This window comes from Sparus aurata, chromosome 12 (genome assembly GCF_900880675.1).
Source record: "Sparus aurata chromosome 12, fSpaAur1.1, whole genome shotgun sequence".
In the NCBI taxonomy this organism is placed as follows: Eukaryota; Metazoa; Chordata; class Actinopteri; order Spariformes; family Sparidae; genus Sparus; species Sparus aurata.
This window is the reverse complement of record NC_044198.1, coordinates 27,770,599-27,798,423: the sequence shown is the minus strand read 5'-3', so window position 1 is coordinate 27,798,423 and position 27,825 is coordinate 27,770,599. Positions and strand designations below refer to the sequence as shown.

At 41.9% G+C, this 27,825-nt stretch overlaps 1 protein-coding gene across 3 annotated transcripts in view; it reads right to left on the bottom strand.

Annotated features, from left to right (window-relative positions):
* The window catches only part of pde8b (phosphodiesterase 8B), a 49,397-nt gene extending 28,433 nt beyond the window's left edge, over positions 1-20,964 (bottom strand). Inside the window, exons 1-2 of one of the 3 annotated variants that reach the window (XM_030436739.1) lie at positions 20,825-20,964; positions 3,433-3,489 (exon numbers count right to left, since the gene is read on the bottom strand). In XM_030436739.1, coding sequence (XP_030292599.1) covers positions 3,433-3,489; positions 20,825-20,878 — 111 coding nt within the window. In that variant the 5' untranslated portion in view covers positions 20,879-20,964. Of the gene's footprint in view, positions 1-3,432; positions 3,490-3,565; positions 3,780-15,657; positions 16,423-20,824 lie in introns of those variants that run through there. The other 2 variants (XM_030436738.1, XM_030436740.1) reach the window with 2 other exon arrangements.
* Between the last annotated feature and the right edge of the window lie 6,861 nt (positions 20,965-27,825).

The window sequence follows — 27,825 nt, the reverse complement described above, 5'->3', positions numbered from 1 at the left end:
GGAGGAGGAGGAGGAGGAGGAGGAGGAGGGATACTGTGGCTGAACATGCCAGGCCTCTCACATCACTGAACTCAGAAACCTCTGCAGATCAATCAAACCGAAGCAAATTCAGTCAAAGCAACAAAGCAGCTGATTTTCTGCACGTCGTACCCACATCTCAACCAGCTGACAACCTGCAGGAACTCCTTGTTTCTTTGTTACATAAGGATAAATCTGACTAGCACATGTCCTAATCCCCGAGCAGAGGATGAGCACAGACAATCCCCGACTCAACTCCGCCTCATCTTGTATATTACCAAGCTCTCCACGGGCTGCAGGAGCTCCCAGCAGGACCGACAGCAGAGCAGAGTGTCTGCACGCAGTTTCACATGAACACTAAATCCTTTTAAAGAAATGAATGTACAGATGTGATCAACAACCAGCTCCTACAGTGAAATATCTGTTTGTGTTTGATTCCAGTTTAAGGACATATTATTAAGAAGGAGAGGATCCAAATCAGACAGAATCTTAAATCAACAGAAATGAAGGGAGATAATTCTACATTCTTAAATTGGAAATGTTGTTTTAAAGGACTGAAACTTTCTTTTTGACCGTCAAAGAACAATGTTTGTTCAGGAGATCCAGAAGTTTCAGTCCGGATTATTTAAAGTTTATTTTGTCATAGAACGGATGAATTTACCTGGTATCATTATAACAAGCGTAAAAATGTTGTGTTTTGGTCTTTAAGTGAAATCAGACAGCATATTGTAAGTTGGTTCTGAATGTTTCAGACGTCTGTATGTGTTTTTGCTGAGCTGAGGTGGTTCCGGCCTCTGATCACAGGACGCCTCATGGGCGCCTCCCTTTGGAGGTTTTTCCGGGCAGGACCAACTGGGAGGAGACCCGGGACAGACCCAGACCTCGCTGGAGAGATTATATATCTCATCTGGCCTGGGAACACATGGGGATCCCCCAGGAGGAGCTGGAAAGCGTTTTCTGGGGGAAGGGACATCTGGAATAACCTTCTGCGTCGGCTGTACCACGACACGGATAAACAGACGAGGACGGATGGATGGATTTATATCATCCTCAGTGTTAATTACAGGTTTAATCCTAAATCTCATTTACTACCCAGTAAACACAAATGTTATAAAATCATAATAGAAGACTCTGAAGCCAAAGAGACTTTCTTCAGAGGAATATATGATCCATGGAACAGGCAGAACAAAGCAGCTCGAGTTCAACCAGCAGAGGAGGAAACTACACGGGTTTCCTCGATGAATCAATGCAGCAGAACATGACGGTGTAATCACGTTCACTACGGAGCCCCTGAAGGCCCAAACAAGACACGTGTGACATCACAGAAGAGCTGAGAATCTCCACTTTAAACACATGTACAGGACGAGTGGTGTAAAGGTTATTACTAAACTATTAAATACATTTTTGTAAAGAAGGCGATCTCTCAATGATCTGCACATATAAAACCTGTGTCAGCGCTCACCTGACTACTGTTTCACAACAGACCTGAATAATTGTGAAACAGTCCTTTAAAATTGTCTCGCTGGCTCATGTAAACAGTCTCCTGCAGCACAAGACGAGAGACGGAAAATATTTAGATTAAGAAAACTATTCCAACACACTTCAAGTCAATTTACCAGCAGGAAGTCAATGTGACTCGTTTTTTCCCAGTAGAGAGAAAATGTTAGCAGAATATCCTGACGTGACTCGAACACAACACAAGAGTCCAAACAGTCTCAGAGGGAGTTTAAAAGTCAAGTGTGCTGAGAGTAAACACGTCCTGAATAAACACCTGAGCAGAGGTGCGCTGATCAAACCTTTTCATCCGTCTTAATCAGGCAAAAAGTACAGAAAATATGTTGCAACCATTTATACACATATCACGATTTCAATCAGATCATTTTTGCATCACAATTTAGATTTTTACTGAGTCGTGTTTTTTTGACATTTGTTGGTCGAACGAACGAACATGTTTCCTCACACGTGGAGAAAAAAGACTTCATTTTAAACACAGGTGGGAAGTTATGAAGTACAAATACTTCATAACTGTTTCTAATGTTTCAGGTACAAACATCTGAACTTTCTCCTCCTCACAGCTTCAGAACAGACTCGTTACTTTAGTTTGATGCATCTGAGGTGAATTATGGATTATTGTTATTCTGCGTCATCACGTCGCCTTCCCGACATCAGCAGACTGATTTTAAAAGCCGTAAGAAGGCGTAAACAGACAGAGAGGGAGACTGGAATGTGGAGAAAAGGCGTGTTAGTGTCTCGTATCTGCAGAGAGTTTCTGATTTTCTCTCTTTGTTGCTGCTCGGGACGCTTTACCAACCCAACATGTGTCTATTTGACGTCCTGGGAATGAGACTCAACAATCAACTGTCTTTGTGGTGCGTTCAGGAACAGCTGGGACAAATCCTACTGATTCTACCTTTAACTTTAATAGTCTTTGAGTTCTATTAATATGACGTGAGCTTCAGTTAGCTTCAGAGGGTCCTTAACGACTGTCAGGACACTCCCACACAGAGTTTAGAAGCCTGTGACTTCCATCCAGTTAGTTAGAAATAAAGAAGCTTCCTAGTTTCCTACGACACAGCACTTAGACTCAGAGGGAAACTCTTTACTTGAGGTGTAAACAGCTTAAACATGAATGAATGCTCATTTATGCCTGTTAATAATCCTGACAGGCTCATTTGGACTTTTCAGGCCGCGTTCCCGTCTCCAACATGTTTCTCTTCTTGTCTTTGAGTGTGCGTTTTTCTGTGAATGCTCCTCTTTTGTAAAAGCCTTCTTTATGTTGATTAGGCGACGACTCTGTGCTCAGTGACCGCACCAGGTGAGCTTTTAGAAAGATTACTTGGGCAGGTTTAACTCGTGGTTCTGCTCCGAGCCTCCATCAATAAAACAATGGTTATCTGTAATCCACAAAGCACCAGCAGCATCCACTGAAGCTCAGGATATTCTCAGTCCAGCCCACTCTCTCTCTCACTCAGACACGACGTGTTGCTTTGTTAGATTGTACAGTAACTTACACACATCTTGTTTACTGTCTGTGCCGACTTTAAAAATGTATCTATCTATTCATGTATCCACCCCCTCTTTTTCTTTTCTGGGTTTGTTTTCTTTGGCACTCGTGGCTCCAATATAGTTTATACGCACAAGAAGCTTCTTACTTATAAATCACAATAGTTCAATACAAAGTTTCTGCATGATCAACTGGAAAAATAATCAACAACAATCAATTCACCTCTGATTCCAGTCTCTCATGTCGACACCTTGTGATGTGCATTCAACAGTTTCTTTGTGGTGAATCAGGTAATCATATAAATTCAGGTTTTAACGCGGTTATCAATCATAATCTTTAGTTATTGCACAGAAAACAAAGAGAGGAGGAATCAGCTGCAGCACGCCTGCAGGAGTTTGTTTGTCTCTTACCTGAATGGGCTCTTGAGTCAGTCTCATGGGTCCTACACATTCTTCTGTAGCTGAAACCTGCAAACAACAGACGACACTTTTACAAACAGAGCACAGAAAACACTCTAAACAACCAGCTGGGAACTCTTCTTACCATTTTACCGTTGATGTCCAGGAGCATATTGGCATATTGCTTTTTTTTTTTCTTGCACAAACTGTTTATGTTGCAGCTTAAATGGTTTTTCCTCTCGTTCAGCTTTAAAAAGGTCCTGAGAACAATAACGTCTTCAGTAAGAAGCAGCTCCTCCGCTGCAGATGGATATTTACATGCAGTCTAAGCAGCCCAGAGTGAACCTGCCTGCTGTAAACATCTTTAGAGGGTATTAGCAGCCAGTCACAGATTGAACACACAGGTTTACTTGCATAATCTGGCTGCAGGAGCATCACACTCTGTGCTGTTTATGTGTGTGTGTGTGTGTGTGTGTGTGCAGGCTTCTTAACCCCATGCGTCACTCTGGGGTGAACAAGCGACTCAGCTACATGTGCATCCTCTGAGCGCACACACACATGCTCACACCACACAATGAATCAGCACCACACACACGTTAACTCCGTGTGTGTGTCACGGCTGGGATTCTACCCGTCAGGTATCTGGTTATTTCTGAGCAAATTCTGAGTCACTTCTCCTCGTCGAACGATGTGGTTTCTCTCTTTTGTTCATGAACACAGTCATAACCCTCAGGAGGGGATGTCTGCAGATGAACATCTCCACCCGGCTGAAGATGAATATCCACGAGGTGTCCACAAAAACAGAGCGGGGAGACGAAGAAAGAGGGAGGAGGAGGAGGAGGAGGAGGAAGAGGAGGAGGGGGCTCGAAGCTCCGTAATACTGCACGCCACGCACAAACTGCTGCGTGACTAAAGTAGTGAGGTCGCCGCTGACTCAAGAGAACATCAATAATATTTGTTGGTGGTAATTAGACTTAAAGGTGGACACACCACAAACCACAGCTGCACTCACACAACCACCAGCGTCATCAACAGGTGTTACTGCTACACCTGCAGAAATGATGGAGGTAAAGGATAAAAGAAATGTGGGGAACACTTTAGATTATTCAGGTCTTTATAAGATGCTTGTTGAACAGAACAGTGTAAGAAAACATGTTTACAGACGTGTAAGAAATAAAAGTCTTTTGAGTTTCTCATAATTATTTATAAAGACATTTCCTGAGTTTATCTGACCTTTACTCACGTTTGCTGTTGCTTAACACATACAACAGTAACCCTGATATCAACAACATAAATATTGATATTGTGTTAATGATACTATCTTTATACAATCTCAAGTGTAGATCATGTTATGAAGACATGTAATGGTGTGATACGGGTTTAGAGCCAACAAAGAATGCAAACTGAGGGTGAAACCTCCGACTCTGACACGAGACACTGTAACCTAATCGAACCAACTGGAACAGTTTTGGTGTCTTTAACCAACGGAACTATAAACCAGAGATGTTTATGATCAGAAAGAACTTTAATTTTTTTGCTCTTCGTACTGTATGTTGTCATTAAATTGGAATATTATGCTTATTAGGTCGCTCTGAAAGTGTTGAAGAAGCCAAAGATACAATCTGTTGATCTGTGTAGTCCTCAGACCACAGAGAGTTTCTTGAACCTCTACTAGGGGTTTCACACTGGCAGGGCTCCGGCACGGTTCTGGTTCCCGAACGCAACTTTGAACTGGCCGGCGCGTTCAGACTGTAAAAATAACTGGTTTGGAACCTGAAAAGTCGGTTCTCAGCGGAACCTAAAAATAGTTGGTTTTTCCTTGGGAACCGTGACATCATCAGTGGGCGTGTCGAGCAGGAAAGCAAGAAGGAGAAGGAAAGAAAGCAGAGAAGACGATGGAGAAGAAAAATGTTCAGTGGTTGGCAGAAGAAACTAAGTGTTTGGTGGCGATTTGGGCATCACCTGAATTCCAGGAGAAATTAGAGACCTCCACAAGAAGAGCAAACTATACAACAAACTTTGGGAAGAGATGGCCAAGGCTGGGTTCACCCGAACGCCAGACCAAATAATTAATAAACTTAAAAAACTGAGCAAACAGCTGCAGTAACAAAACAAACGCTCGTCAATAATCCACACGACCTGCCATTTTGCCGTTGCTGTGTTTACTTCCGCCTGTGTGACGCGGAATGACGTCCTCCCACTTTGGTTCCACTCAAACTGGTGTGAAAGCGGGCTGGTTCGTCAGACAGCACCAAGGCTCTGAGACTCCAGAACCGAACCAGTGCCAGAACCAGAACCGTGCCAGTGTGAAACCGCTATGAGTGTCAGTTCCATGTCGTTGGCCATCTTGCTGAAGTCTAACGGGCCAAAGACGTGATGTCGGTCAGGTGGGAGACGACCTGAGTGCACAAACAAGTCAGAAAGCTGAGGAGCATCTGGTGGCTCAGTGTCGAGGGCAGAAGACTCGTGAGACAAAAGGAAAGTTGTCGAGCGCTTCTGTGATGACAAGAAGCACAACCTCCGACGATGTCAGGAGGCGCTGAGGCTTCACGAGAAAGTGAGTAATTCTGTTTTCACTCGAGGACGCCGCAGCCAGATGTGAACCAGGACAGGAAGGAAGGAACAGCTCAGTAATCACAGCTGGAGAGGGATCGGTCCACGGAGCTCGGACATGATGGAGGAAGTGTTGGGAGAAGATGTCCCGGAGCAACATGGAGTCTTAGATCAGGTGACTTCATGGAAATACAGGAAGTGGAAACAGGCAGAGGAAGATTTAAGAGGTGGAGAGAGTTCAGAAGACGGATGTGTTGGTCCACAACCGAGAGACATGTGAGGAAAGGAGAGGACAGAAATATCCAGGAGGAGTTACAAAGGTTGTCTTTTTCATATTGTTGCTCATAAACACCTTAAATCGAATACTTTCATGTTTGTGTATGAAGAACACAAAAGTCAAACTAGAGCGAAAGTAAAGTGAACTAAAGAGAAAGTCGCCCACATGAACAGATCTCGAGTTAAAGGCTTGACGTTTCTGATATTTAAAGTATTTATGTATCAAAAGTACAAGTTAATTACACATATATTTACATTTATACACATATTAACTTAATCAAAAATGTACCATCTACATTCCAACATCTGGACCTACAGTGTCCATTACTTTGGGAATACGTGTGATAGGATAAAGTAATCAGGATACAATGAAAAGGTAGTTGTATTATGGTAAAGTTACAGACATAGAGGAGGTATTAAAATGACAGAAACATCCAGTAAAAAGTGGATTACAACTTTAAAATGTAGAATGATACAGTACAAGTCTGTAATCTTCCACACGTGACACTTCAACAACAACAACGTGTTGAATAAACCACATTAAGATGAAATAAAGGGCGTCTTATCACTTATAAGCTAATCAAATTACATTACTTTCACATTGTGATACTTGAATTACGTTACAGATATCTTTTAACTAGTAATCAGTAACTAACAGAATTCATTTTTAAAGTTTCCCTCTTAACCGTGGGTACAATGAAGTCAGTGAGTTAGCAGTGGACTCTGACTGGAGCCATGTAGATTTTCTTTACATTTGGCAAATTAAAAGTTTGCCGGATTCACTATCAGTAGTTTCTGTTTACGAGGAACTCATGGATGTACGTACAACTATCACCAGATCACTTTGACACTGAGAAAATCTAAAAACTTGATAATTCTCAGTTAAGTTCTGCAGCTATAAGAAGCATCTTTGTCTCCTGACTTTGACCGAGCTTTGTAAAGCAGCCAGTCATCAATAACCAAGTTCTCTGTTTCCGATCGTCACCTGCCGTCTTCCCCTCGAGCAGTTTGAAACCTCTGACGCAGATTCCAGCTCAGTCCACCGGGTCTTTGTCTGTCTCGGTGTGTTTTGGTGAAGCGCTTTGTAACGACGGCTCTGAGAGGTGCTGTATAAATAAACCCTTAATTACTCACTGGGGCTCAGGTACGTCATGTCACTGCATACACATTGTTATGATACAGATTAAACAGCGCTGCCATTACGGAGGGCTGCTCGGCAGTTTATCCTGCAGAAAGGCAATGAAGCTAACAAAGTTACAGCATGTTTAACGTCTTCGTTTGAAGGTGTTTTCACTGTTTACCATGACGGTAGATTAGAAGGATGACAAGCGGGTTTACATTACAGCCGGAGAACAGAAAGGCCTGTTTACACTCACGGGCCAACCTAATCATTTTGGGTGAGTGTCAGAGAGGGGAGTGGACCTCTCATCTGGACCCGACCTCCCGTGTGGATCTCACTCTGACGATCTTTGACTGTTGCAGATCAGTGACGATGCAGCGTGACGTCACCGTGGCCTCCAGCTGTCTGATTGACGCATTATGTCACTTTCCGTCCATCTGAACGGCAATGAGAGGTTATTTATTCTGTGTATTCGGAGACATACCGAGCCGTCATCACGTCGTATTAGTCAGCGACGTTAACAGCAGGCCCGGCTGTTTACGTGGATCACAGTCCCTCCTGTTATCTGCGGTGCCGTCGGCCTGCTGGAGGGCCCGGATGGACCCGAGTCGGCCTCCGTCTGCGGCACTTATCTTCCTCGAGACTTCTTTCCACAGCAGTAAGTCGCGATAAGCTCACACTGATCAACTGATACTCTGATGTGGGTTATCTTTATCATGTGAGCATCTCGGCTGCGACTGTAAAATCTGATACGACTCGACCAATAATAGCACAAAGTACAGGCTGTTATTGTGCTCAGGAACTGGACCCGGTTAATCCGGCCCGGGAGGTTCTTGTTGTCACTTATTAGTTTGTTGGTTTGTCGGCAGGATTTCACAAAAACTACTGAACGGATTTAAACTAAAGTCGGATGGAGGACGTGTCTCGATCCAGAACAGACCTCAGTAACTTCTGATGTGGATCTGGATAAAAGGGACAGTTCACTGCTTTTCTTTAACTTTGTTCTTTTTCTTTTACATTTCTATTCTCAGGAATAAAGAATAAATGTTGAACAAATAAAGCTAAAGTACGTTTGTTTGGGTTAATATCAATACTTATTTTAATCTATGAAGGTTTATCATAACCTTTTATTCTTTGTATCCATATTTTATATAGATTTTTATTTACATTTTACTGTTGTTATTATTATCATTACATTCACTTGATCAAACTTTTTATATATTTTTATAATATTTCATCTTCTTCTTTCTTTTACCATTATTTTTTTTGCAATCTTTTAGTATTTGAACAACTCGTTTTATTGCATTTTGTGTTCTTAATGTCTCATGTCTTAGTTTAAATCACATGTAAAGCACTTTGAAATGCATTTTGACTTTGTAAAGGTCCAATATAAATAAAGTTTGATTGATTTACAGGTTGAATCTTCTGTTTCTCTCTTGTCACAACACCGTGTTAATGCTCTGCTTTAGGTTTAGGAACAAAAACCACATGGTTAGGGTTCGATAAACATCATGGTTTGGGTTCAAATACCTGTTTTGTTCGCCACGATCACACATGGAGATGATCTGACTTCCTGTGAGAAATAACTGGTTGTAGTTGCCACAATAAACACTTTAAATTTGATCAGGTCTTGTTTAATTGTCACCATTTAAAGTTTGACAAATTCACTATCAGTGGTTTCTGTTCGAGATGAATCCATGGATCACTGGATCACTTCGACACTGAATAAAACTTAAAAACTTGATGATTCTCAGGCAAGTTCTGCATTTATAAGAAGCCTCTCTTAGAAATATCACAAGATAAAAAGTGGATTTCTTTAAGGACACCTGCGGACGTCTCCATCCACGATCGTCACGACCAGAAGAGGAATAAAACCTCCGCAGAGCAGAAGCACGACGTCGTGACGAGAGAGAAACACAAAGTTCTGCCTGAACAAGCAGAAAGAAACGTTCAGATTCAACATATCTGTGGTTTAGCAGAAACGTACTCGGCTAACATTTCCTTCTCTCGTAGTTAATGCATTTTAAAGACTCCCAAAGAAAAGCAGAGCAACACGACTGTGCTGGTGAAACATCAGAGTACGCTCCGGTGAGATAACGTGCATGTAAACACACACCTACAGGAACTGCTTTGCATGTAAACAGTTGTCCCCGTCCAACATTCAAACTATTTTCCACTTCACAGCCTGATGACATTCCTGCTCACACACACGAACACACACACACACACACCTACACACACACACACACACACACACACACACACACACACACACACACACACACACACACGGGCTCAGACTGTGTCCACACTGAGGAGGCGACATCTGAAAATGTATTTTAACACAATGTGAGTCTGAGATCAAACAGCCATAATCTTCCTAGAAGCTCCACTAATTTTTCTAACTAACTTCTGTTTACTTCTGAAGCTACTAAAAAACAAGAAAACCATTAAAAAAGGTTCTCAAATAAATCTGAAAAACACGTAATGTCAATGTAAGAAGAGTTGATGTTGGCGTCTGAACTTCAGCTGCCCTGTTGGGTCGAGGTTTTGTCTCCGCCCACCTCTGACTGAGCAGGATCAGGGATTTACTACACTGACTTTTTTAATATGATGCTCAAACACAATTTCAAAAGCTCTTTGTTTTGTTCACATGACAACAGATTTAAATTTATTCACACTGGAGTGTTTTCAAAATGAACTCCTCAAGTGTGAAAAACACCGCAGAGTGCACACAGTCGACTCAGTCTCTGTACAAACAGACTCTGCTGAGAGTAGAAGTACTGATTCAGCTTCTTTACTCCAGTAAAAGTAATAGAGTACTCAGAGTATCAGAGTAAAAAGTCTCCCTCTGAAGGACATTTGTGGTCAAAGCTAACTGAAGCTCACGTCATATTAATAGAATTCAAAGACTATTAAAGTTAAAGGTAGAATCAGTAATGATACAGAACATTTCTGGCTCATAGTTGCAGTAAATTCACTGTATTCATTCACAGTTACATAGATAAAAACAATAATATTTCATCTATGCTCAAATACAGTAATTTGATGTAAAATTACATTATGATACTGTTAATATCTGTAGTTATTGTACATGTGCTAAATTACGTAATTTGTCTTTAGTATTCGAGCAACATGCTGTTTTTTATGTAAACCCAAACATATTGCCTATTCGCTTGTTAGCCTCTTAGCATCTGTGCTGTTAGCATGCTGTTAGCCTTCTGGTATGTTAGCATTACAATATATTATTGTTCAGTCACTGTTTTGTGCTGTACTCTGACTACAGTATTTCCTTCTAATGCACCTTTTTTTTCCACACCTCAGAATGACAGTTATATTCCAGATAACTACCCATCATGCATTGCAAAAGCTTAAGTACAATAACAAAGTATTTCCCACCTCTTGACAAACTTTTTGATCAGTTCTGCATGTTTAGTCACTAGAACATCAGCAACAATCATCCTGTTAATCACAAATGAAGTGTTCTATGATGTAATGAGTATAATTGACATTTATAATATAAACAGGATAAAAAAACAGGTTTTCCAAAAGAGCTACACAACAGATTCACCCGACAAAACTCAGATTATAACTGGAGTGAGATCAGAACTGCTTCACAACGTCTTCAGGAGTCTCTGTTAGTTTAAAGAGTCTCCGTCTTTGGATTCTACTTGTTGAGATCTGTAAACTTTTTCTTCTCCAACCACAGATTTTATCATCACACCGGTGTTCGGATTCATTCTGTCGCCGTCCTGTTCATCACTCTGTTTCTCTTCTTATTAACATCAGTGTGTTTGCAAAGTCAAACACAGACAGAAAGACACTTTCTGCAAACTGCTGTCAGATCTGAAGAACTGCACGATTAGTTTCAGAACATATTCTTTTTCCAGGTCACAGAACCTGTTTTGTTTGCGATCACTGAACGTTTGCTGAAAAAGCTCAAACTCTGCTCTGTATGTTCTTACACCCTGCAGCCATCCCTGCACAGGACGCCAGCATCAGACCCTCACATGCCACCGCTCACACTCTGTTCTGACCCGAGGGCTCAACAGATGACTTGTGTATACAAACATGCACACACACGGCAGCGTGATCAACACTGTGGCTGATTACGAAGATCCTGCAGGGCGGCAGATGGTTTTAATAATAAATGGTATCATTGATCCTCAGAGAGAGAGAGAGGAACTGAGGGAAGAGCAGCTGACAAACCAGAGACAACACAGCGACTGTGACACCCCGAGATAATGACACGAGTCTGTTAAAGGTATTAAAGGAACAGATCGGAACCAAAAATAAAAATCAAATCTGTAAAAATGATCAAAAGTCAGGTGAAGTGTCGTTCAGTAGTCCACAGAACAGTTCTGGAGCTTCACAGTAAAAGAGAAAACAGGAAGAAAAGAGCTGGAAACTTGATTTAAAACAGAGAAACAACAACAACAAGCTCCAGATCCCAAACTGACTGAGTGCTTCACTTCCTTAAAAGGCTCAAATGAAAGTGTTCAGAAATAATTCATAGCTTTCCTGCTAAAAAGCAGAGCGAGCCAGGAAGCGGTTGGATGCTAACGTTGATTATTGTTTTCAAATGTGTTGTTTCACTTTGATATATGAGCCTCCGTCCCTGTGGACTTTCATCATTCATGGTCTTTAGGTGGTGAAAACATAAATATTTCTCAGGTTAACTACATGAACAGGACTTATAACCTGGAAATCAGCAGTGATGTCAGAGGAAAATGGCCGCTGGGCGTCTAGCGGAGATCTGTTCTGCAGGTTTTGTGTTTTCCTGCTCACAAACCAACAACCCAACAACCCAACAAGCAGACAGGGAACAAATACAACAACCTCCCTGACGTGATAAAGGTCTGTTTCATTTTGTCAGATCGGATCCAGGCCTGAAAGAGTTACTCTCCTCTGAGGGTCTGCTGACACGATCATCTGCTGCACCACTTCTTAACCAAACACAGCGATATCCTCTGGGGGTCGATCATAAATATGAAGAAGTATCTGTTCACATGCTCCCTCATGACAAGACGTGTACACAACCGCACAATGATCTTTAGACCGATGATCTGATCCCCCAAAGAGTCTGAGCCGCTCTCAGTGTTCACATTCGCTTATTAATACGTATAATCTCAGTTTATCAAGACGAGGATGACGATAAGCATGTTTCAAAGTGTGTTATATAACATTAAAACGCTCTGTCGTCCAGCTAATACGTGGCTCTTTGTCCTAAAACACTTTACATACTGTTCACTTATGTAACATGAATGAAACATGGACGTGTTCACCCGGCAGCAGCGTTTTATCACCATGATATTCACATTAAATCTAAATCAGAGCTGCAACTAATGATTATTATCACCGAGGATTCATCTGTTGATTATTTTCTCGATGTACGGTCAGTTGTTTGGTCGATAAAACGTCAGAAAAGGGTAAAAAAAAGCTTAAAATGACGTCTTTAAATGTTGCGTTTTGTCCACAACTTAAACATGTTCAGTTTTAGGTCACAGAGGAGGAAAAACCCTCAGAAAGTATTCACATTTAAGAAGCTGGAATCTGAGAAATTAGACTTTATTTTGAAAAAAAAAAATAACTCAAGACGAACTATATATCACAGAAAACATGAGCTCCTTGTTGCTGCAGAACTTGCTTGAGAATCTTCATGTTTTTAAGTTTTCTCCAGTATAAAGTAATCAAGTGATAAATATCTGTACATCCATGAGTTTACTGCAAACAGGAAGTGCTAACGGCTAATTCTGCTAATATAAACAAATACAGGCTCAGGAACATGGAGATCAATGTGTAGCATAAAGCTAACTGTAACCACAGAAGTCAGACAGTTACTCATGTATTTTATAACTCATGAGCACATATTACTTTTGAAATAACTGCAATATCAAGGCTGCAACTAATGATTATTGGCATTGTAGATTATTTTCCTGATGAATCGATCAGCTGTTTGGTCTTTAAAATGTTGATAAATGTTTCCTAAAACTCAAGATGTTCACAGAGGAGGAAAGAAACCACAAATATTCACATTTAACAAGCTGACATCAGAATTTAGACTTTTCTTTTTCTGAAATTGACTCAAACTGATTTTTCGATTATCAAAAAATAGTCGATTAATCATTTTGAGGAGGAAGAAATACAGATGTTCCCTCCGACAGCTTCGTCAGCGGAGGATTTTCTGCTTTTCTCTGTTTTGAATCATTCAACACTGAATATCAGAGCCGCAACTATTGATTATTTTCATTGTCTTTTCATTTGTTGATTATTTTCTCGTTTATAAAATGTCAGAAAAAAAGCTGGAAAAAGACAAAGATAACGTCCTCACACTGAGATATTCAGTTTAAATTCACAGAAGAGGAAAGAAACTATAAAATATTCACATGTTCGAAGCTGCAATCACAAAATTTTGACATTTATTCTTAAAAATTTACAGCTGATTAATCATTTACTAAACTAGTTGATGAGTAATTCAATAAACTAATCGATTAATCGCTGCAGTTTGACTCGAGGAGTCAGAGTGAAGTCACGTAAAGATCGACTGTAACTCATCGAGTGTCGGGTCGGTTCTGACCTCCTGACCGTCTTGTGGTCTAAATGTCAGCTACAACATAACCTTGTTTACAGACTCTGATCAATATGAGCAACAATGAAGTGCATCTAATTGATTAGTTCTTATGTAACGAGGCAGCGAGCCTCAAGGTGTCATCAGTCACAAGATCATCTGCTTTCCAACTCAGGATAAAGATAAACTCTTGTTCTCCTCGTCTTTACTCGACACCGCGACCACAAACCGCTTCAAAACAATCCAAAATGTAACAGAAGTCATTGATCAGCCAAATATCAGCATACTTAAGTAAAAGTACTCACTGTTACTGTGCAGCCGCTCAGGAAATCAATACTTTACACATCTTATTATGTGAAAACTGATAAACTGACGAATACGCAGCTTTGTAATGTTGTTGAAGGTCCAGTCAGTGATCACTGTAACGGCTTTAAGTGATTTATAAATGATTCATAATCAATCAATATCTTATCTTACCCTCTAACATATTTAACAGAGCATGGTGAGAAGTAATAAAGTACTTCTAAAGTACATCAGATACTGTAAAGTAAAATAATAAACCGTAAAACTGTCAGGGAACTTTTTATGACTTCAGATAACTTCAATAAAATTTACTGATAACAACTTTTACTTAAGTAAGGTTTCAAATGCAGGACTTGTACTTGTAATGGAGTATTCGATCAGCGTGGTATTAGTACTTTTACTTCAGTACACGATCTGAATACTTATATATCCACACAGTGCAGCAACGACCTGAGAACATTTAGGTATCGACACCACGATGACAGAATGTTCAAATACAAGTAAAAGTAATATCACGCAAAATGTACTAATATATAAAAAAGTAATAGTACTCACTGTGCACCCACTCAGATGGTCAGTACTTTATACAGTAACTGTGTATTTAATTACTCTGACTGATATGTTGGAATGTGAGCAGCTTTTTTAACGATGTCAGAGATCATTTCAACGACTTTATAAACTGCTGACGTTTTAATAATACGACGTGTATTTTATCAGACGACATCGTGGATGCGAGTATATTTACTCGATTACTGCTGAGATACACACTGTATAAAAATACTGTATAAGAGTACTTTTACTTCTCATACTTGAAGTTCAAGTTGCTGATCACACTTCAGTTGTTCTTGTTATTGTAATGGAGTATTTGTAGATTACTTTAGGATCTGAGTACTTCATCACTGCAGCTCTGTTGTCTCGTTTGAATAAATTCAGATCTGTGACTGACTGCAGAAGGCTTTGATTAAAGGAGCATTACGTAGAAATGTTAATGAGAGGGGAAGGATATTTATTGAATAACTAGATAATCATGACTGAATAAACAAACTGACCTCACAGGACAACACACATATACTGTTTTACTCTGTTGATACGTGGCGGACCCTGCCACCTCTCTAGCTTTCAAACAGTGGATTGAAACGACACATTGCTCCTTTAATAAAAGATTGACTGTGTGAGGTTTGGACACAGAGGAGGAAGAGGCTCGGGCCTCATCTGCTCACACACAACAAACAAACAAACAAACAAACAAATAAACAAACAAACAAACAAACACACACACACACACACACACACAGACAGACAGACAGACAGACGGGCCTCCTCACGTGCGGTGTGCTCTCACTACCCTCTGCTGCTGCTGAGGATGAGGAGGATGAGGATGATGAAGATGAGGATGAGGATGATAACACACTGTTACCTTGACGCTGGTGTGGCTGGTCTGCGTCTCGGCCTCGATGCGGACGTGTCCCCCGCTGTTCTCCTTCCGATCCCGGCACGAGTTGTTTCGGGAGTGTCGGTTCTGGTAGGTGATGACGGACGGGATGGTCTCCGCCGCGTCGGTCTTGATGAAGAGCCCGTGCAGCGTGGCCGCGGTGCCCTGAGAGATGGTGGTGGTCTGGTGCGGGGAGTTGGACTCGTCCGAGTCTCGGCAGTAGATCACCCCGCTCTGAGAGACGTGGATACTGGGAGCGCAGCCCATTCCTCAGCGGTGCCGGAGCCGGAGCCGGAGCCGGCGCGCAGAGGAGAATCGCTCGGGTACCACCACCTTCCTGTCGGCCGCAGCTGCCTGCACACAGCCGGCGGTTTTCTCCGGGCATCGGCCGCGGGCTCTCCTCCGCACACCTCCGTCTGAGCACATGAAGGGACGGAGGGGAGGTGTCTCTAATTCACGCTGGGATCATATCCAGCACTGGAAGCTGTCGGGAGGCTCTGATGTTCGGCTTCCTGACGGCCTGTACCACCCGCTGAACGAGATGAGACTGTGGACGGAACCACCTGGCTGCTCCTCATCACCTCCTCCTCCTCCTTCACATCCGGATCCGTCGGTCGTCTCCGTCCTCGGTCCTCCTCTGAGACATCATGCTCGTCTTTATGAAATCTCCTCTGTCTCCACTCCAGTTTATTCTGCTTGTCGATGATTGGCTGCGGTCCATCCCCCTCTCCCCCTCTCCCCCTCTCCCTCTCAGTGTCTCTCTCTCTCCCTCTCATCCCTCCATCATGACCCCTCCGGTCTCCCAGGGGCCTCCTCCTGCCTCCAGGGGTCATTTAAAGCCTCTCTGTCCTGAATGAGACACGATGCTGTCAGGAATAACGGAGGCTGGATGGAAATCCACCTCCCACCTCCTCCCTCTGCTCCTATTTATAGATTCATGATAAAGACTCTCAGAGGTCGTCTCTGTTGGGTCGGTTCTGGTCTGACCTCTGACCGTGGACTTGTGACATCAGAACAAAGACCATTAACTGTTGCTGCTTTTTCACCACAATCAGCAGGTCTACATGGGGGTTTTTAAAAGATCCCCTTCCCACTTCCTGTGATTTTTATCTGACATCATGTTTCACATCAGGAACAACAGCAGTAACAGTCCACAGGAGCGAGCGGCAGGAAGCGTGGAGGTGACGTGACGATGTTACCTGGATCATAAGTTTGTACATTTTTAGTGCGGTATCGTTATTTAGGCGCCACCACAGGATGTTGATAAGACGTCATCACCATAGATCCAAGCTGAGCCGAGCTGATGAAGAAGGGTGAGGGTGGTCCGGCTCAGCTGACCCGGTACGGTGGCAGCTGGTGATCCAAATCTCAAGAACCAAAACCGACCCAATCGGTTGGATTGCTGGCACCATCATTGCAGTTCGGTCATGAGCTGCTGTGTCCTGCATCAAAGTCTGGCGCTGTTTTCGACCCAACTGTCCACCCCGTCCTCCTGACCAGCCGACCACGCCACCTGACTTCCTCCTTTGCAGCCTTAACAATCAGTACATCCACTCGAGGTCGCCGCCCAACAACAAACGTAAATACGGATCGTAACAGAGAGCTGAAGTCACCAGAACCTGAACCGCCGTGAGACCTTAGAGATCAAACCTTTGTCTGGTACTGAATGAAGAGAGACAGATCATTTATTGATCCTGTTTGAATTGTGTCATTGTGTCGTCTCCTAACTTCAGCATTGTAGAGCTGCTCCTGTATCTCAGCAGCTCACAGAACTGAACCAGAACCAGAACCGGCTCTCCTCTCACAGAACTGCAGTCGTCCATATGAGCAGATTTACTGTGACGTTCATCTCGTTCACGACCTTTTCTGACCCGTGTTGGCTCCATGTTGGTGTTGAGACACACACAGCTACATGAGGTTTGACTTTAATCACAACAAACTGACACTTTATTGACACCGTGTGTGATTCACGACACTATCCAAACAGGATCAAACATCTATTTGTCTTTCCGTCGACTGCTGAACACGTTTGATCCAAATTAAGGTCCCAGCGCTCTATAAGCTGCTTTCACAGTCGTCCTACAGAGTTTATAAGAAACTAAAGATAAGCTGCTAACTGTCATATATGACACAAATGCAAACAATATTCACAGGTGACAAAGTTGGACCAGAAACATTTCGGCATGTTTTCCTTGAAAAATGACTTGAAGCAGCTTCAGGGAACTTTGTTTTGTTGTTAACTTCACCAGACTTCAGCTCAGCTTCTTCCTCAGACTCTCCTCAGCTCATCCTCACACATGAGGAATAGTTTTAATTTCATGACGTTGGATTTAAAGTTTCAACCTGACACCGTCCAGACAGCCGTGTGAAGTTCCCTCTGCTCCTTTTAAAGATCGGCTGTCACTTCCAACATGTTTTGAAGCTTCATCCGGGTCAGAACATCGACCTCTCAGTCTGTGTTGAGTCCTGGTCCAGTGTTTCTGCTGCCTCTGAACTGAAGCTGCCGTCAGACTGATCTCATCCAGAACTTTCAGTTTCATGAATCCAACAAGTAACACAGCAAAAATATATATTACTGAGAAAAAGAATAACGATAATAAATGTACAGAAATAATCAAACTTCTCGCTGATGTTCTCGTTTGCTTATGAAATGAAACTGAGACAGTTTCACAAACTGTTAAAAACTTTTTTTACTTTGTTTTTCTTAAACAATTGATCGTAAATCAAGTTGGTGATCAGTCAGTGGATCGTTACTGTTCCCCACAGATTAAACAATGAATCAGTAGGTGAAGAATTAGCTGGCAGACGGTGAAACTCACAAACACTGAGATCACGTTGATCTCATGTCAAACAATCACCTCAATACGTCTCCTATGATCCAGGATCAATCAGACTGATCAGCTTTCTTTGCACACAAAATAAAACAGAGACTTGTAGACACGAAGATGGATCAGTAAAACGAAATAAGAGTGAAAACAGTGGAATGAAGGACTCTACAGTAAACACAAGATGTTAATAAAGTGTTGGTTCATGGAATAGTGAAATAAATATTAAGTGATATCAATAAAAACATCTGCAGAGCAGGAATCAAAGATTTAAGGGTAACGATGCAACAAGAACACGTCCAGACGAGAAGCTGAAATACTTTCTGGAGGATTTGTTGATTGTAAGAAGAAGTCGAGTGTCTTCGTGTCGCTCCTGCCACCTTAGAAAATCTAAATTCTGTGTTTGAATTTCTTCTCCAAACCTACGTAATGCTCCTTTAATCAAAATGTTCCACAGTCACAGATCTGATTTAATCGACTGTAAACAAACACGACAGATGCTTTTCGAGCTGCAGTGAAAAAGTATTCGGATTCTAAAGTAATATAAAAATATTCCACTACAATACAAAAAAATTTAAGTATTATCAGCAATTTGTACTTCAAGTATGAAAAGTAAAAGTGCTGCTTCAATATTTCCAGAGTTGAAAGTATAAAGAAGTAAAAAGAGGAAAACAACTTGAGTACAATGACAGAGTCAGATTTGTTCCTTAAATAAATAGTAATCGAGTAAATGTACTCTGCATCTGATAAAATGTGTGTTATATTAAAGGAGCATTCTGTAGAAATGTTAATGAGAAGAGATTGACTGAACTTCACAGTAACTGAGGTGGTGGAGACCAAAACCAGAGCTCATAGTGAGCTAACTCAGATGCTAATGTTGCTCGCTAACTGCTGACAATCACCACATTCTGTCTCTCTACATGCTGCTGACAGCTTTAATCCTCTGCACGGATGATTCTTTTGTTTACAGTTTGAGGTTTTTGTTTTCTTACTTCCTGTTTTGTGTTTTACAGTTCGTCCTGTTCACACCATTTTCTCTCTTCTCAGCTGTGTTTGTTTGTTAATCAGTCGTCTAAATGTTTTCGGTTACTCTTTGTCAGTTGAACTCTTCAGTTCTGCTCTGTTCAGTTTTGTTCTGCAGCCACAGCCAGGATTTTAGAATACTGAGCTCCATAAAGAACATTTTGAAGACTAAAGTATGAATCTGCACATTTCTCTGCATTTTGACTCAACCGATGATCATTCAGGAAATAATATCAGTTACAGGAAACGGATGAAAACTCAAATTCGGACAGAAGAAGAAGAAAAGTAACAAATTTGATTTAAATGATTCAACTTATCTAAACTTATTTCTATGCTAAGAAGAATTTATTTAGCAGATTAATTCATTTGACTGTTTAGAAACATTGAAATGGTTCATAAAATAATCATTAAGAAATCATAAAGGTCTCTACAGGCGTCTTGTGAATCTTTGTGTGTTTGTTGTGTTTTGAGTGACAGCGTTCCTCCACGATGCTTCAGATTAACATAAAGCGTTAAATGAATGAATGTATGAATAATAAATACTTTTACTTGAGTAAAAAGGATGTAAACACTTCTCCCAGCTCTGCCTTTAAACCTGTGTGGTTTCTTTTATCAGATGATCTCCTGCAGTGCGCCCCCTGGTGGCAGCTGCACACTCTGCCTCATCAGCAGCACCTCAGATACTTATTGATTAACCATGTGGTGGCTGCACACATTAAACCTCAAGTCATCTAATGCACATAGATCTGATCATTTAGATATAAATCAACTTCTTCAAGGGTTAATTATGAGGAAAGTTTTCACTTTTCTTCACACATTTGTCAGTCTAATAAACTCATTGTGTAAATAAAATAGAATATGATAATTTTATATCAAACATAATTAATTAATGGGAATTTTATAGTTAATCAAACTTTAGTTGACTGTTAAACTATGAAGTTATCAGGCTGTTGTAAAGGTTTATAAACATTAACTTTATCCATTTCTCATCAGAATCATTTGATAAAATAAAAACCTTTAACATGTAATCCACAAAGTAACTAGTAACTAAATTTATCAAGTAAATGTAGTGGAGGGGAAGTGTAAAGTACCAGAAATACTCAAGTTACTTAGTTACATTCCATTACTGCTTCTTCTTCACTACACTTCAGAGGGAAATATACTTTTTAACAGCTGCAGTTACTTTACAAGGCTTCACATACAGCACATTTACTGGCTTGTGTACTGTAACTAAGTACATTTACTCAAGTACTGTGCCTCAGTGTGAGCAGCAGAACTTCAGTGTGAGCAGCAGAACTTCCTACCTTTCTGGGTCCATTTGGAAGTGCAGCCCGCTCCTCTGCTGACGGTCCACTCATGTCGTACTTCCTGGATGTTTGTCAGAGTAACGTGGTCGTTGTGAAGCGTCTCCACTGACTGTCTGCTCAGCTGTGGAGCTGCGAGGTGTCCGGCAGGTACTGACTCTCAGTCGGCCCCTGAACTTCACAACCTCCGAGGCTCAGCCTGCAGCGGCGGGCTCGGTGTCCGTGCGGCCCTAGTGTCCGCAGCCAGGCTGGAGTCCAAGTAACTATGAGTATTTACACTACATGTAACTTTATACTGGTACTCCACTGCTTCCACACGTGTGCCTGACAGCTTTAGTTAATATATTTACATTTAGGGCATTTAGCAGACGCTTTTCTCCTTCTGGGAGGGAGTCATGCTCTGCGGGGTCGAGCTGAAGTCTGAACAAATGAGTCTGGAGTCTTTTGCAGAGGATGGAGAGCGATTCCGCTGTCCTGACAGTGGTTGGTAGTTCGTTCCACCACCTTTGTTCTCTCTCAGTGATGGAGGTACCAGCCAGCCAGCTGATGTAGAAGAGTGACGTGCTCTCTCTGGGGTGTCTGGTATGACTGGTGTTTGGAGGTAGACGGGTTCAGTTTCGTTGACGGCCTTGAAGGCCAGCACCGTCGTCTGGAATCGGATACAGAACTCAACAGGAAGCCAGTGGAGGTCATGGAGGAGGGGGGTCACATGGGGGAATATGGGAAGATTATAAACGAGGCGCGCTGCAGCGTTCTGGATACACCAGATCTTTAACCAGTTATTTTTCAGATTACAGATGTACTTTTCTGTACTCGAGTGTTTCCATTTCATGCACCAACGCTAATGAGAGCACTGCAGAGCAACAGCAGTGGAGCCAAAACACCGAGCTGAAAGAGGCTAAAACGCCCTGCAGAGCTGAGGAGTGATTCTCAGACTGAAGCAGCTTCAAGTTCAACAAACACACGTGACGATGTTTTCACGTCCACTCGTGCTGTTTTATCTGTTCATCAAGCGTTCGGACGGTCCGGGAAGCCGACGTGGCTGTGAAGAAAAACAGATGGTCTTGTGCTTCATGGAAAAGATGAACTGATCCGTCTGTACCAGCAGAGATCAATCAATCACGGGCCACTTAGTGCATCCATTAGTCGAGCGTCATTGAGGTTAACCAATCATGAAGTGCATTCGAGGAATACGAGTATTCTCAGAACTGAGGATGAAGCTGCGATGATGACGGCTGGAGGATGTTTAGAAATCTCTACTCTGCTGAAAACGTTTGTCTCTAAACTTCAAGTGAGAGACGAAACACTGGCGTCAAAGTGCTCCTTCAGTTACGTTACGTCCTGACTGTGACCCTGTTCACACAGTTTACCTGAAGGAGGATTCGAAGAAATGTGGACGTTGGAGGAACCAATCACAGAGGAGACTGTCATGTTGGACACCTCGGAGCTGACAGTCTGCTGCTGACCCTGACAGCAGTCGTTGACAAAACATCTCCACTCATGGTCCACTAACTTGTACTTCCAAGCCCTTATTTGGACTGTCAATTCAAAATCACTAACACACACTTTAAGGCATGTGGGAGTGAGAGCGGTGGAAGAACTGCCTCGTGTTCTCGTGATCACCTGATTGTGAGACAGTCTCAGTTCGTTACTGTCGACTACATACGACCTAAACGAGAACATAAGCGAGAAAATTCACCGTTTCTATACTGTCGTTATAGTTATTCTTCAGGCCTGGTGCTGCTCGTACCACTTTTGTCCACAGGGGTCGCCAGAATCAACAAAATAAAGTACAGAAAGACTTTTTGTTTAGGCTGTAAAATGTATTACAAATCAGTTTTATCATGCACAAATTCCCTCCGACAACATGGAAGAAATAATTCTAATATAAATTTTTCTTCCAGCTTTTGACTTCTCCTCTCTCCGTCTGAACACACATATCTGAACTTTCTACTCCTCACAGTTTAAAAAAACAGGCTCGTTACTTCAGTTTGATGCATTTGAGGGGAATTGTGGATTATTTTTATTTGGCGTCATCACACAGAGAGGGAGACTGGAATGTGGAGAAAAGGCGTGTTAGTGTCTCGTATCTGCAGAGAGTTTCTGATTTTCTCTCTTTGTTGCTGCTCGGGACGCTTTACCAACCCAACATGTGTCTATTTGACGTCCTGGGAATGAGACTCAACAATCAACTGTCTTTGTGGTGCGTTCAGGAACAGCTGGGACAAATCCTACTGATTCTACCTTTAACTTTAATAGTCTTTGAATTCTATTAATATGACGTGAGCTTCAGTTAGCTTTGACCACAAATGTCCTTCAGAGGGAGACTTTTTACTCTGATACTCTGAGTACATGTCAGAGCCTGTAATCTATTACTTTACTGGAGTAAAGCAGCTGAGTCAGTACTTCTACTTTTACCAGAGTCTGTTTGTACACACATATCTGAACTTCTACTGGAGGACAGACTGTGTTAATTCCTCTGCATCGACAGTACACACATATGATGGATGATACTAGATGCAGAAACTGTTCTTGTGTCTGTAGCGCCTCCCTCAGGAGAGAAGGAGGAACAGGCTGTGATGAGTCTGCAGGGATGTTTCCAGACCCTGGACATGTATAATTCCTGGATGGAGGGCAGGTTGTCCTGATTGTCTGCTGTCATCAGTTTCTGACCTGTTTGAACCCAAACACTGATGGACGTGCAGAGAACAGACTGGATCACTGCAGAGTAGAGATGCTTTAGCAGCTTCGCTCCTCACTTGATTTGCTTATTTAGAGGCTTCAAAGTCTCAAAACCAACGAAAAATAATGAACTGAGCTGAACTTCTCAGTTTTTTAAATAGATTGAATTCTTGTGCAGGCTCCTCAGCCGGCCAGCAGAGGGCGTGAGAAGCACAGTAGATAATCTGTGACCAGCTCCAAACAGTCTGTGGGGGTTTATTTCCAACCTGTCAGTATTCTTCTGTATCATGATCACAAACTGTGAGGAACCGTGTGAAAAGTGTTGATGGAAACAAGAGAACACAACAAGTGTCACAAGATTGTCTCGAAGAGGTCAGATCCAACAGCGAAGAGAGAAACTGGATCAGACTGGAAAACAATAATACATTAGACATCTAAAGACGATATTTCCCTCGATACAGGTGATCTAATTCTTCATGAAGTAGATGAACTGACTGTTGTGTGTTCATCGTGTATATAAATGAGTAAAATAGGTGAGATCCTGTTGGTGGAGGACGGGTGGAGGCTGAGGATGCTGACCGAGCGTCACGGTGTTTACCAGCAGGATGGATTTCTCTCTCTTCTGCTCAACTTGCAAGAATGTGTAGCTTACCCTGTTATGACATAAGCAGGCCTTTGTTCCCCTAAATCTGAATTATGCACGGCTGAACTGAATCCGTCTTACACACACACACACACACACACACATACACAGACTGCTTATGTTACACTTTGATGCATGGAGGAGGCTTTCACACTTGTTTGTGTGTTTGTCCATACGTACATGTGAACATACAGTACATGACATCCATCACTTTCATCCAATCATCGATAAAAATGTAAAGATTTTTCACTTCCTGTAAGACTTTTCTGACACTGTCAAGATTGATGAAGTTCAAACTGTCTGTTATAATAAAAACGACTCTTTATCAACAAGCAAACTCACACTGGAGGAGCAGATGTCGTTCTGAATTCGAATTCGAAACTGAATGTTCATATTTTATATATAATGTGAGAGGAACCCAACAACAGGCTTCACTGGTTTGTTTAATTTACAAGTTGCCGTCGTTTGTTAGCAACTTTAGCACCAAGATATCTGGCTTGGTTTGTTGTTTTTTGTCCTGACTGAATAAATTTGGTCTAACTTGGTATTTCTTTTGTAATTATGTGACACTAAACCTTAAAAGGTGTAACTTGTACCTCTGCTCACGTTATTCAGTGGCTGTAGCTGGTTGTCGTCAGCTAATTAGCGCAGTTAGCCATGAAGCTAGTGGCCTTCTTAGCTAACTGGAGTCTGTGTGGTCAACAAGACTCAGCAGCCTCCCAGTGAAGACGTCTCACCGCAGACTGGGACTGAACTCAGTGTGAAGTTACTCTGTGAACTGAGGATTCGTTCGGACCGAACCAGAAGAGACTGTGGAGACAAACCAACACTGTTCTGGTGACTTTGGTTCAGTTTGTGTCCAGTTTGAATGAAGTGAGTTTGACGATGAGTTAACGAAGCAATTAAAGTCATCTTAGGTCAGTCAGAGACAGAAACTTGAATTCAGAAGGTGGATGGATGTATTTTTCTGTTTATAATGAAAATAGGCGTCAAATTATTTTCCTTCTTCACATATTATGAGTTTATTTTGTTGACTTATTCGACTCAGTAGTGAACTGGCTGTTTCTACATCTCCCAGCTGAAACTACAGGGCTATCAGAAGAGCTGGTTAGCATGCTAGCTTCAGTAAAAACCTCTCTATCACAGTAAATTGATGTCTTTGACTTTATTTCAGCACTGTTGTTTCTTCACATTCTGTTCTTATCCTTCAAATTCCCCCTTTAAGTTTGAAATGAATGTTGTTTGTTTTTCACATCCTGAACAAAGATCTCATAACCTCCCTTCATCCACTGGAGCAGCTGCGCGTCAAGACAAAGATCGCTCTTGCAGACATCTGCACATCTAACACGCCGGCAGCGATGGCAGGCGATGGTGCCGCAGCTCATCGGTAGAACTCGAAATGATACGATCAAACCCTGACCTGCCCGCTGCCTTCTCACCTCTCCCACCTTTCATATCAGCCCGAGCATCAAAATGTTTCGACAGCAGACCATCCATAAGGCCTGACAGCTTGTTGTGTGATAAGAAATGTAATTTTCTTAATACTGAAGATGAAAACTTGGTCTGAGGAATCGAAATTTTACAAAAGATTTGTGTTTTCATTAACATGTAATGTGTGCAGGCAGTGAGGCTGTTCATCAGTGTCAGGCGGAGACACAAGGAAACCTCACAGCGGAGTCTCAGCCGCTCAGTCACAGTGTTTGGCTCCCGGCCCTGCGAGGCAGCACGTTCTGAATTTATATCAGCAAGTCTGATGCTATTATCTGTTGTCTGTGTTCATTTGTTTCAGTTTATAATCAACGTTCTCACATGAAAAGTAACAGCTGGTTATTGTTGTTGTTTATATAAATCTCTCAGGGTTTCAGTCTTAACGAACGTGAGATGTCAGTAACTCAAAGCTCCAGGCTCTCTGTCTGACCTACAGAGGTAAGATGTAAAGGTGACAGCAGTACTGCCAGTCGTTTTAACTTAACAATTGATATCATCTGATCATGTCAGTCCATCACTTTAGTCTGGGATGAAGTGTCTTAACAACTAGTAGATGAATACATTCTGTACAGACATTTATGTTCCCCAAAGGATGAATCCTAAAGACGCTGCTGAGCTTCTGACTTTTTCCGCTTTTCCCACATTTTCTGAGAAATGACACTGAGAGGAAACACACTTGGACATAAAAGGAATAGATCTGTATCATCTGAAGCTGTCTGAGAGTACAGCCGAACATTAGCGGCACTCGTGCCACACGGAGATATTTCTGTTCACAGAGCTACAACTACAGATGTGAACACTTCCTCCGGCATATTTCAGAAACGTAATTTGCTAAAGTGGACATTAATTATGTCAGAGTCCGCTCCGCTCAAAGATAATGTACATAACTTCCAGAAAGGACACAATGGGAAGCATCTGATTCGATGGAGCCTAATGAGGCTTCATCAGCAGCACTTAATGGCTTCTGCTATTCAACCAGAACCTCTCAGGGCCAAATGAAAAGCTCAGATTCCCTTAAGTGGGTCCTCGTCTGTCCAGAGTCACTCAGGAGCCAAATAAAACTCCCGACGCAGACGGGTTGAAAGAGGAAGAAAATACTTTCAGTGAGCGTCCAAACGGAAAAGGTCTGTATGCAAATTTCAAAAACAGACCAAATTAGCGAGCTTAATGAAAAGTGTGTCCGAGATTTTAAAAAATGTATGTTGCTCATATCTGAATATAATGTGAAACTCATGTCCTGAAACGGCGCTGATGGAAAACACTTTGGCCTTGCAAACAAACGGCTTCCTGCCAATCTCACCATGTTATACAGGAACGTATAGTGGATGAAAAATAAGCAAACTGCATGTTCACTAAAACTATTAAAGCCTGTATGGAGCTGCTGGCTCTGCACATCAGACCTGGTGAGTGTTTCTACATCCTGTAACATTACAATTAAATGCCAGGAAGGTACATTATGAATGAAGTGGATGTGTAGCAGATGTTTGCATTTTAGAATCCTGTATAGTATAAATTCTCACTTTAAGTATCGAGTGCAACACTGCTGGGTGTAATGACACAGTCATCAGCTGTAATCACAAACTGGATCCTGTAAAAAAGTCTTTAAGAGCCAGACTCTGGTCAAACATTTACACAAAAGTCAACATTAATTTTACCCCCTTTGACAATTGTTTATATTGGTAACGCCTTTGATTTATGAGCCCATCTTTGTTCTGACCCTCACCAATAGTCATGAGCTGAGGGTAGTGACCGAAAGAACAAGATGGCAGATACAAGCAGCAGAGATAAGTCCTCCGTAGGGTGGCTGGGCTCGGCCTTAGAGACAGGCTGAGGAGCTTGCACATCTGGAGGGAGGTCGGTATAGAGACGCTGCTCCTTCGCCTTGGAATGAGCCAGCTGAGGTTGTTCAGGCATTCTCAGATCAGGATGCCTCCTGGGCGGCACCCTTTAGAGGTTTCCGAGGCATGTGTACTTTGTTGGACCAGTTATAGGACTGTTCGCCTATTGTTAGCATGTTAGTCTGTTAACATGTTCATAGCCTCTTGTTATGTTAGCATGCGTACCATCTGAAACTACAATATTCTTCAGCTCAATTACTGTATGGTGCTGTACCCTAATTGCAGTATTTTCTTGTAATGTACAGTTTTCATTTTTCTGCTTAACTGATGCTTTGTTGTAAAAGAGGAAA